This window comes from Momordica charantia, assembly GCF_013281855.1.
Source record: "Momordica charantia cultivar OHB3-1 chromosome 9 unlocalized genomic scaffold, Mcharantia_2.0 BLBB01000009.1, whole genome shotgun sequence".
Lineage (NCBI taxonomy): Eukaryota > Viridiplantae > Streptophyta > Magnoliopsida > Cucurbitales > Cucurbitaceae > Momordica > Momordica charantia.
In genome coordinates, this window is record NW_028275167.1 from 14032036 (window position 1) to 14044193 (window position 12158).

General features: G+C 42.9%; 1 protein-coding gene across 1 annotated transcript; it reads left to right on the forward strand.

Annotated features, from left to right (window-relative positions):
- The first annotated feature begins 9552 nt into the window (after positions 1-9552).
- On the forward strand, positions 9553-10473 carry LOC148209029 (uncharacterized). The gene is made up of 2 exons (XM_088117395.1): positions 9553-9796; positions 10160-10473. The coding sequence occupies exons 1-2, from the start codon at positions 9553-9555 to the stop codon at positions 10471-10473; spliced, it is 558 nt and encodes a 185-aa protein (XP_087973521.1).
- Positions 10474-12158: the final 1685 nt, after the last annotated feature.

The following is a 12158-nucleotide window of genomic DNA, read 5'->3' on the forward strand; positions in this document are numbered from 1 at the left end:
AGTCTTCTCTGTGCTTCCATCTAACTCTGTCTTTCCTGAATCAACTTTATTTCTGTCTTTGTATAAGACTTTCTCATTGAAGATCACGTTCTTGCTTTTGATAATCTTTTTGTTTTGGTCATCACAAAATCTGTAATCTATCTTAGCTCCACCATACCCAATAAAGAAACATTTCTTGCATTTGACATCCAATTTACTCTTATCTGCAGTATCAATGTGAACGTAAGATACATAGCCAAAAACCTTTATATGGGAAAGGTTTACCTGTTTACTAGTCCATACTTCTTCAGGTAATTTGAAGTCTAATGATGTGGTCGTGCTCCTATTGATCAGATAGGTCGCATAATTGATTGTCTCTGCCCAGAACATCTTAGGCAATTCTGCATGTATTCTCATGCTCCTAGCACGCTCATTCAACGTCCTGTTCTTTCTTTGCGCCACACCGTTCTGCTGTGGTGTCCCTTGAAGAGTTTTTACCATCACAATTCCACTGTCTTCACAATATTTCTTGAATCCCCTACTAACGTACTCACCACCATTATCTGACCTCAAGCTTTTGATTTTCTGGCCTGTCTCATTCACTACCATAGCCTTCCATGTTTTGAAAACAGAAAACACATCAGACTTATGCTTGATAAAATAAGTCCATAATTTCCTGCTTGTGTCGTCTACGAAAATTACATAGTATCTAGAACCTCTAATTGAAGAAACTTCATAATGCTCCCACACATCAGTGTGAACCAACTCCAATTTTGTAAACTTTGGCGTTGAACCTGTCTTTTAGAAAATGATACGACTCTGTTTCCCAAATATGCATCCTTTGCATAACTTGTGTTCCACTACCTTAAGTCCTTCTAGCTTCCCTATAGAGTGAAGATTTTTCACTCATATGTCCTAGCCTATTGTGCCATAATTGGATCTGACTCGAATGATCTACAATAGCTATCATATCTTTGTTGTTGTCATTGGTATATAAAGTTCCTAACTTTCTTCCTCGAGCGATTACCATGAAACCCTTTGTAACTTTCCAGTTTCCTTGATCGAACGATATTTCACATCCTTCATTATCCAGCTGCCCCACGGAAATCAAGTTCTTCATCATATTCGGAATGTGACGTACCTTGCGAATTTTCCAAACTGAACCGTTCACCATTTTTAAATTAACGTCACCAATCCTAATGATATCTAAAGGCTCTCCATTAACAATATACACCTTTCCATGATTTCCTACAACATAGTTCTCAAGAATATCACGTTGTCCTGTAGTGTGAAATGACGCACCTGAATCCACCACCCATGTGTTATGGCGCCTTCAACTGCAAGAACTAAAATATCATGTATTTCTTCAGCAAGAACATTTGCACCAGCTTCTTTCTCCTCAACTTTCTTTGGGGCTTTGCAGTTCCTCCTTAGATGTCCTGTCTTACCACAATTCCAACATTCTAGTCTGCTGTTCCTAGACTTGCTTCTGTTGTTTCTTAACTTTCCACGTTTTCCGTGGTCTCTGTTATTATTTCTTCCTCTGTCCACATTCAATGTTGTACTAGAAGTAGACGCAATACCAGAATTATATCTCCTCTCCAAGAGTTGCATCTCTGATATCTACGAATTTCAATTTCTCTTTTACACAAGAATTTGAAATAGATGCCTTCATAGGCTCCCAACTGTCAGGTAAGGATCTCAACAACAAGATAGCATTTAATTCATCCGTATATGTTAAATTGACAGCAACCAGTTTGTTAACCAACATATCAAATTCATTTATATGGGCAGCCACAGATATACCTTCATCCATCTTCAAATTAAAAAATTTAGTTGCGAGATACACCTTATTATTTACTGAGGGCTTTTCATATATGTTGGACAGTGCATTCATCAGCCCCATTGTGATAGTCTCCTTAACTATGCTGCTCTGCACATTTTTTTGTTAATGTTAAGCGAATCGTACCCAACACCTTCCTGTCCAACTTTTTCCATTTGGCTTCTTCCATGTCAGTCGGCTTCTTGTCTAATGGCAATTCCAATTTCTTGCAATGTAGATAATCTACTATCTGATCCTTCTAGTACGAAAAATCAGTTCCATAAAAAATAACCAATTTATCTTCTCCAGTCATCGTTCTTCAACCTTAGGCTCTGATACCAATTGTTGTGAAAAAATTCACACGACACTTAAATGATTAGATAAAATAACCTAAAACTTCTAAGTAACAAGAACGATAAATAAAGATTAGGGAGAACAAAATTAAACGTTGGATTTATACTGGTTCACCTAGTGTGAGCTATGTCCAGTTCTCTGCTACCGTTGTAGGTTCTACTAAAATTTCACGAAGAATCTTCCTAGAGTTTACAAGCCCTTTACAATGATTTCTCTCAATTTCCTTCACACAGAAAACCCTCACGAATCACTCTACAAGTCTTTCAAACTCTCGAACGGATACACAAGTATTCAGCTCTCAAACTCTCTCTTCTTCGAGAATTTCTCATGACTCTCTATTTGTGAACACCAATCAAATGACCAATCTATATCTATTTATAATAGATGGTATGACAAAAACTAAAAGGGGAAACGGAAAATAAAAAGGCCTAAATAGGATAAGTAAAAATTTAAATCGACCTTTTACTTATAGGAAAAAGACTTTTCCCTTGATTTGGCTCCATAATCCCAACACATAGCTTAAATGAGAAAACAATTAGGAGTTAATGTCTCTTTTATGGGTTCATAGATTCGAATCTCCTTCATTAAAATGTAATATTTTTCTTTTTTAAACTATGGATGTGGTACCGCGCAAAAATTTTAGGTCAAAATCCAAAAAAAAAAAATTACATAACACAGATTCGGGCACGAACATTGGCAATTCTATTTTTCCAGAACTCAAATAAGCAATCGAAACAAATTAGTTTTCTTTTCTTTTATGCATCATTATTTTTGGAAAAAAAAAAGAGTGAAATTTTAGGGATATATGTTAAGTTGTTTATTTTTTGCTTAGAAAAATTTTCAAGTAATCAATCATTCTAAAAAAGTAACCAAATTGACACTATCAAGGGGTGATCCGATCTATACAATATCAATTTGGTGTTAGTTACAAAGAAGGAGAATACGAAAAGGTTGGTTAGGTAAAACAAATAGAAAGTAGTCCAATTATATTAAAAAATTTAACCTATATAATTATTTTTTATGTTTTTAATACTTTAAAATTAAAATAAAATTATGAAATTTCACGTGCATCCCATGTGTTTCTTACTAGTAATAATAACTAATAATAAATATATGAATCTAAAAGGTTGAAATGGAAAAGATTTTTCCTACAACTTAAAAGATTTTCTTGAACTTTCAAACATTTTCTCTTCATAAATTTTGGAATTCTAAAACTTGTGTAACATTTTATCATCTACTACTATTTATAGAGAAAATTTCTAATTTCACCCCTTTTTCATCAACTGTTAGAGCTTCATTCTTTATTTATAATTTGTAGTTCTCTAAATTTATGCTTTCAAAACTCTTCAATCTTAAAAATATATCAAGATGTTGGTAGACATTCAAGTTCCATGGATGCGTGTCGGATCTATTACTGAATATCTGTTAATAATAATTCATTAGCTGTTATTTGGTGTAATTGCATTTCTCATTTTGTTATTTCTGTTGTAACTATTATTAACTCTTTAAATAGACTATTACTGCTTATTATTGAATTAATGAGAAGAATACTCAATATTTGAGATAATATTACAGGATCTATCTTGGATTATAGACTTGCAACGTTGCAATTCCACACTCTGATCAAGTCGAATAATAGTGTGAGCAACTATCATGTGAACACATGGATAACTCTGGATAATAGAGTGCTTTAGCTTTGATTAGCATGGTGGATCCAAATTATTTTTTTGAACTTTATATAAAATTCAATAAATATTCCCCATGAAATTGTTTTGAATATTACCATTATAAATTGTAGATTCAAAACATTATGTTAGGAGATTGTATAAAAAATAATTCGAAGGCCTATTGGATATTTTTAAGTTCGTGTTAAGTACAACTCTCAATATTTATGAATTAAATCTGTAATTTATACAATTAAATTTGTTCAATAGAATATTGAACAAGATTTTTCACGTGAAACGAAAGAGAATGAAATTTGAAATAATAAATCAAGTTTGTTATTACTATAAATATATTAATAGACTCCTCCTCTGATTATGAGGACGAATCTTCTTATGATCCAATTTTTGAAATCGAAGAAAATACTAATGAAATTTCTTTTGAAGAATCATCATCAGAAAATCAAATTGTACCTTGCACCTCTAATCAAACAATTAATGTTATCACAAAAGATCAAAAATTTCTCTTAAATATTATAGAACAAATTGATGACCTAGAAATCAAAAATAATATCTCCTAAAGTTAAAAGACCTAATCATCAATGAAACAAAGCAAAAAATATAGAGTATTATAACCTTAATGAAATATTCTCACGTTTTGAACCCAAAATCAAAGCTATAATACTTCAGGATCTCCAAAGAGAAGTAAACCTTTTAAAAGAAGAAATTTCAAATGCTAAAAAAGAAATTTCTCAAATGCGATTTGATTTATTAACTCTGCAAGACCCAACAAATACACGACCAACCCTCAAGCTCTAATTATGAAACACTTGGAAATATTGAAATAGACAATAAGACAAATGACGAATCTTTTATCAATATTATTGTTTGGGGGTAAAATATACCTAGGACACGTGGAGGACTCTTATTGGTGTTTGAAGAAACTGAATAAGAGGGATTGCCTATGTCCACCTCGGCCCTGCCGAGGAGACCGGGTTCGCCCATTATAAAAAGGCTAAGTATGGGCGTCAAGGTTCGACCTGGTTGGGGTCCGACCTACTTGGAACCCGACAGGCTCGACATGAGAAAAGACATATAACTGCCGGTCGTGTGTACTGTCGAATCCATCACCTATAAATAAAAGGGCTTCATTTCACGTTCAGGTATCAAATCTCACCTCGAACTAAATACAGAATCCGATCTATACTGACTTGAGCATCGGAGTGCTTACCCTCTTGTGCAGGTCTGCCCTAGTGTTCAGGTCGGATCCGGAGACCGGGTTTGAGCTTGATTCGTGAAGAACCGTTGTGCAAACTCTTGCATAAAAATTTGGCACCGTCTGTGGGAAAGGAATACGATCCAAGTCATCCCGATCTAAGAAACATACGCAAAGATGGTGCAGCCAGCAAACTCTGCCAATAAGACAGAACAGAGGGGTTTGAACGCTGATAACGGCCCTCAGCGAGACCTTGACGCTAGAATGGTCAAGGATTAGGTTCGAGCAGGGCAAGAGGGAGATCTTCCACGGAGATCGGCCCACCACGCGAACCAAGAGTTACCCTCTGCTCACCCGAAACCCTCAAAGGCCAACCGAGGCCGAGGTGGGACCTCGAGAAAGACCTCCCGAAGGGCCAACCAGGCAGCAGACCCCGAGGCTTTGTCTACTCTCCAGCGGGAGTTGGATGATATGCACCATCGGTTGCGCACAATGGAAGAAATGTACGCCGAGGCGACGCGGGCTAACCGAACAGTGTCTCCCTCCAGGATCCCAGGCGCACCCGGAGAGAGGGAAGGCCGGGTTCCATCTTTCCACCGCGAGCCTGTTCCTAACAATGAGGGGGTGGATTACAGCTTGCGGGATAACGATCTGAGAAAGCACCTCACTGATAAGAAAAAGAGAGCATCTCGGGAGCCGGAAGACTCTCCGTCCTACTCCCGAGAGTTCTCCAATTCTGACCTCAAGGCTCAATCAAAGTATAAGCCTCTAACACCAGAAGCTGTGATCACCAGGGAAGAGTTCGACCTGATGAAGCACAGATTCGACGAGCAGGTTGAGGCGCTCAAGGCCAGGTGCGAGAAGAAAGAGTGCTCGTTTGACGATGGCGACTTGGGAGAATCGCCATTCACCTCGGACATCGTGGAGGCCCCAATTCCTCCAAAGTTCAAAACTCCCACTATGAAACCTTATGATGGGTCTAAAGACCCGAAGGATTATGTTGAGGTCTTCGAGGGCCTCATGGACTTTCAAGCGGCAACAGATGCGATAAAATGCCGCGCCTTCCAGATCGCTCTCACCGGCAGCGCGCGCCTGTGGTACCAGAGACTGCCGACCAGTTCGATCTCAACCTACTCCCAGCTGAGGAAAGAATTCATTAGCTAATTCTCTTCCCGTCATTACGATAGAAAGACAACGACTCACCTCGCCACCATCAGGCAGAAGGAGGGAGAGACGCTGAGAGAATACGTCACGAGGTTCTAGGAGGAGCAGCTAAAGGTCGCGCACTGCTCCGATGATTCGGCCATGTGCTACTTCCTCACCGGCCTAGCCGACGAGACCTTCACTGTGAAGCTCAGAGAGGAGGCTCCAGCAACCTTCGCTGAAGTTCTGCAAAAGGCGAAGAAAGTCATTGATGGGCAAGAGCTCCTCCGAACCAAAACTGGCCGACTTGAAAAGCAAATCGACCAGAAGAAGCTAAGCCAAGAGAAGAGGAAGGCCGATTCTAAGTCTAAGGACAAGGGATCGTCCTCCTCTAGCAGCAGAACCGAGTATCGTCGGTCGGAGATCGGCCACAATCGAAGCCGACCTTACGAGCGTTACACTCCGACCACCATCCCTATTTCTGAAATACTTATGAACATCGAGGAAAGCAGGATGGAAAAACTCCTCAAGCGACCTGAGCAGCTCCGAGGAGACCCAGAAAAGCTTCACAAGGAAAAGTATTGCCGTTTTCATCGCAATCAAGGCCATAATACAACGAATTGCTGGGAGCTGAAGCGCCAAATTGAAGGTCTCATTCAAGATGGCTATTTCAAAAAGTTCGTAGGAAAACCGAGGACCAACTCGGTGGAGAAGACAGAAGAGAGGAAGCGTTCAAGGACGCCACCTCGTTGAGATGACCGACCTGCGGTCATCAACACAATATTCGGGGGTCCTAGTGGGGGCCAGCATGGAAATAAAAGGAAAGAACTAGCTCGCGAGGCCAGGCGCGAGGTATGCATCATTAGGGAGCAGAAGCCTACTTGCTCCATTACCTTCGGCGATATCGACCTGGAGGAAGTTCATTTGCCTCATAATGATACACTTGTGATCGCTCCTCTCATTGATCACGTCTTGATCCGAAGAGTACTGGTAGATGGAGGCGTATCTGCCAACATCCTATCCCTCCCAACATATCTAGCATTGGGGTGGACCAGGTCACAGTTGAAGAGAAGTTCAACACCCTTAGTTGGATTCTCTAGAGAACCGGTCTCCCTTGATGGGTGTATCGACTTGCCGGTTACGATTGGGCAAGATAGTACATAAGTAACTCAGATGGCCGAGTTCGTGGTTATCGACGACAGATCGGCCTACAATGCCATCTTCGGGAGACCCATCATTCACTCATTCTGGGCCGTCCCCTCTACACTACATCAAGTCTTGAAGTACTCAACCCCGAATAGAGTGGGCACAGTCCGAGGTGAGCAAAAGACCTCACGAGAATGTTATGCATCCGCGCTTAAAGGGTCGGCAGTATGCGCCCTGGAAGAACAAACCAATCGCAACAAGCTGCGAGAGTCCGAGGCCGACCTGCCTAAGGAAGGCAAAAGACAGTTCTCCCCGCCAATAGAAGAGCTCGAGCTTGTTCCTTTACTTAGCCTGAAAAACAAGTAAGCATGGGAACCAAGCTGGGGGCCACTGACAGGGAGGAGTTGATCAACTTCCTCAGGTCTAACTCGGACGTCTTCGCATGGTCTCACGAAGACATGCCAGGCATCGACCCAAAGATCATGGTGCATCGCCTCAACATAGACCCATCATTCCGACCTATAAAGCAAAAGAGAAGACCTGTAAATAAGGAGAGGAAGTTAACAAACTTTTAAAGGCTGAATATATAAAAGAAATTTTGTATCCCGAGTGACTCTCTAATGTCGTGTTAGTTAAAAAATCCAACGGGAAGTGGAGAATGTGCGTGAAATTCACAAATTTAAATAAGGCATGCCCAAAAGACTGCTTCCCTTTACCAAGGATCGACCAGCTCGTGGATGCAACAGCCGGGCACGAGCTGCTCACCTTCATGGATGCCTACTCCGGATACAACCAAATTAAAATGCATTTGCCAGACCAAGATCATACCGCGTTCATAACAGACCAAGGTCTGTACTGCTACAAAGTGATGCCTTTTGGCCTAAAGAATGCGGGTGCGACGTACCAAAGGATGGTAAATAAAATGTTCGCCAAGCAGATTGGTCAGAATATGGAAGTATATATGGACGACATGCTTGTCAAGAGCAAGCAGTCAAAGTCGCATCTTTCCGATCTGACCGAAGCCTTTGGAGTACTGTGCAAGTACCAAATGAAGCTCAATCCGAGCAAGTGTGCCTTTGAAGTCTCCTCGGGAAAATTCCTTGGTTTTATGGTAAACAACCGTGGGATCGAAGCTAACCCAGAGAAGATAAAGGCCGTGCTCGAGATGGAGGCACCCAAGACTCTAAAGCAGCTTCAGTGTCTCAATGGCAGGATTGCAGCCTTGAATAGGTTCGTGTCAAGATCAACGGACAAGTGCCTTCCTTTCTTCAAGGTTCTTAGGAAGAAGGGACCATTCGAATGGACGGTAGAGTGTGAGCAAGCACTGGAGCAGTTAAAAAACTATCTCTGCTCGACACCTCTACTCGCAAAACCGTTGCTAGGAGAGAAGCTCCACTTGTATCTGGCAGTGTCTGATAGGGCCGTCAGCTCGGCCCTAGTCAAGCAGGAGGGTGCGTGCCAAAGTCCCGTTTATTACACTAGTAAGGCCATGACTGAGGTCGAGACCAGATATCCCCAAATGGTGAAGCTGGCTCTCGCTTTAGTCACATCGGCTCGAAGACTTAGGCCGTACTTCCAGGCACACACAGTTATAGTACTTACAAACTTGCCCCTGAAGAATATCTTCCTTAAGCCTGAAACGTCAGGGCGTCTGATGAAGTGGGCATTGGAATTGAGCGAGTACGACATCCAGTTCGGGCCAAGAACCGCGTTAAAAGGGCAAGCAGTGGCAGACTTCATCGCGGAGCTTACCCCACCGTCCCAGTCGACCGAGTCCGACCTCTCGTGGACGATCTATGTTGATGGATCTTCCAATGAGAGGGGGTGCGGGGCAGGAATTCTCTTGCTCGCACCGGGTGGCGAGCGATTTGAGTACGCTCTGCGATTCAACTTTCGGACTTCAAACAATGAGGCCGAATACGAAGCACTCCTGGCAGGCCTGCGTTGCCAAAGGACTGGGGGCCAACCACATTAAGGTCTTTAGTGACTCCCAGTTAATTGTAAATCAGATTAAGGAGGAGTACCAAACGAAGGACCCCCGAATGGAAAAATATCTGAGCAAGGTTAGATCGCACCTCGCCCAGTTCGGGACTTACGAGGTGATTCAAGTTCCAAGATCTGAAAACTCCAATGCGGATGCCTTGGCCAAATTGGCATCAGCGTATGAGACCGATCTGGCTAGATCGGTCCCGGTCGAGATCTTGGACAGCCCTTCAATCTTGGAGCCAGATATGATGAAGGTTGACACTTCATCACCCTCTTGGATGGACCCAATCGTGGAGTTCATCAAAGGAAATCCACCGCAAGATCCGAAGGAGCAAAGGAAGATGGCACGGAGAGCAGCTCGATTCACACTCCGAGAAGGAGCGTTGTACCGACGTGGCTTCTCCCTGCCTTTGCTTAAGTGTGTGACTCCCGAAGAAGGCCTTTACATTCTTAGAGAAATCCATGAAGGGGTGTGTGGAAACCACTCAGGCGCCAGGTCGTTGTCGGCCAAGGTGGTTCGACAAGGGTACTATTGGCCCACTGTCGAACAGGATGCAAGGAAATTTGTGAAAACCTGCGACAACTGCCAGTGCTTTGCAAACATTATTCATCAACCTCCCGAACTGCTTACCCCCATCTCGGCCCCATGTCCATTCGCGTAGTGGGGGGTAGATATCATAGGTCCTTTTCCCCTGGGCAAAGGACAAACCAAGTTCGCCGTTGTCGCTGTGGACTACCTCACCAAGTGGGCCGAAACCGAGGCACTATCCCACATCACAGAGTCCAGAGTCACATCTTTCATATGGGCAAACGTTGTATGCCTTTTTGGTATACCAAATGCTATTGTGACAGACAACGGAAAGCAGTTTGATAACGCGAAGTTCAAGGACTTTTGCAGTAACCTGGGAATACATCATCTCAGCTCGTCCCCTGCTCATTCAAAGGCCAACGGGCAGGTCGAAGCAGTAAACAAAATCACAAAGCGGGGACTCAAGCTGAGATTGGATTCCAGAAAGGGACGATGGGCCGAGGAGCTACCTGAAGTATTATGGTCGTATCGGATCACCCCGAGAGAGTCAACTGGTGAAACTCCGTTATCGCTAGCCTTTGGCTCCGAAGCTATTGTACCAGTTGAGATCAGCGTACCAACAGACAGAGTAGAGTAGTACGAGCCAGCGAAGAACGAAGAAGAGCTACTCCTTAACCTGGACTTATTGGAAGAAAAAAGGGAAATGGCTCAGCTGCACCTAGCATAGTATCAAAACAGAATGGCCAGACATTACAATGCCTGAGTTTGACCTCGAAGCTTCCAAGTTGGACATTTGGTCTTAAGGAAGATTCAGAGTCATGTGGGCACCCTTGACCCAAGTTGGGAGGGACCGTTTGAGGTTAAAGGCATAGTCCGGCCCGAAACGTATATGCTGGCCGACCTGGAAGGACAAGTGCTTGCGCATCCATGGAACGCGGAGCACTTGAAGCGCTATTACCCTTGAAATGTCAAAATAGTCCTAAAATGGACTTGTAAAAATTTTCAAGGGACGGAATATTTAATAAACGAAGTTATTTAATTTCGTGATTTCGAGTTCGATCAGAAATTAAATGGGGGCCACGGACTCCCATAAGACTTAAGATCGGCAAGGTAAAGCTAAAAATTGATCAAATTAAATCCTCTAAACCCATGGGTGCGAGGTGCGATGTGAATATTAATTATGGACTAAAAATTCAACCCTTTAAACGTTCAAGTTAAAGGTGCGATGTAGGAAGTTCAAATTGTTGCTTAGTATTATCTTCTGGACTTCTGAGTTCGAGGAGAAATATTAAAAACCAATTAAAGAAACTCTTAGATTCAAACCTTAAAGGTGCGATGTGAAAAATTATCTCACGCTCAATCCTTCAAACTTATGAGTTAAGAGGTGCGAGATGGAAATTATTCATAGATAAGTTCCAGCTTACAAAAGCAAATCTAAAAAGTTTAAGGAAAAAGTAAGGGAAGAAAGAATCAGAGCTAGATGCAGAATCGCAATCAAATGTAAAGAATGAAGAATTCATTGATTGGAGGACAGAGCCAAGGCTTATAGACCTTGCAGCTCTGCCCAAAGACTTACAAAGGAAAATAAAAAAGAAAAAAAAAGAGAGAGAAAGAGAGCCTCAGCTACTTCCGAGGTGGGAGGACAGCTCGCCTTGGGAGCCCAGAAGGTTGACCTTCTTGGAATTCGCCCTGCTGAGAAGGAACCTCCTCTTGCGTCGTGCCGACCTCATTAGGCTCTTGGCTAGGAGCATCCTCTTCCTCCACATCGGAGTAGTCAGAGTCCAGCTCCCTGACGTACTTATCCACCAGTGATTGGGGGCCAGGAGTACCGTTGGGCCCAGAAGCCCACTTCTCAGAATACTTCTTCTTGAGATCGCTGAGATCGATCTGAAGATGAGGCATGTCGGCAGCAATGCCCTTCATCAGGAACTTGAAGCCAGCATCGCTGAAGTCTTTGGCAAACCCATCGAAGTCTGGGTGTTGCCTGAACGACTTCTCCAACAGAGTTCCATTGGTAAGGTGCTCCTTCAGGTCTTTGAGCTCGGTCGTAAGGCGCCCAATTGAGGCATCATTCTCCTCAAGGACTTGAGCAAGGTCGTCCTTCTCTTTCAGGAGTTGGAATTTCTCCTTCTCCAGCCCTTTGGTGATAGCACGGGTTGCTCGGAGGTGGGCCTTGTATTTCTCACCCTCTTTCTTCAGAAGCTCGGCCTTGACATCCACCTCGGCCCTTAAAATATCCACCTCGACCCGGGCCTTTAGCAGCTCGCCCTTCAGCGTGGTGGCAGCCTCTAAGGCAGCAGAGGAGTTCTCCCTCTCCTTCGC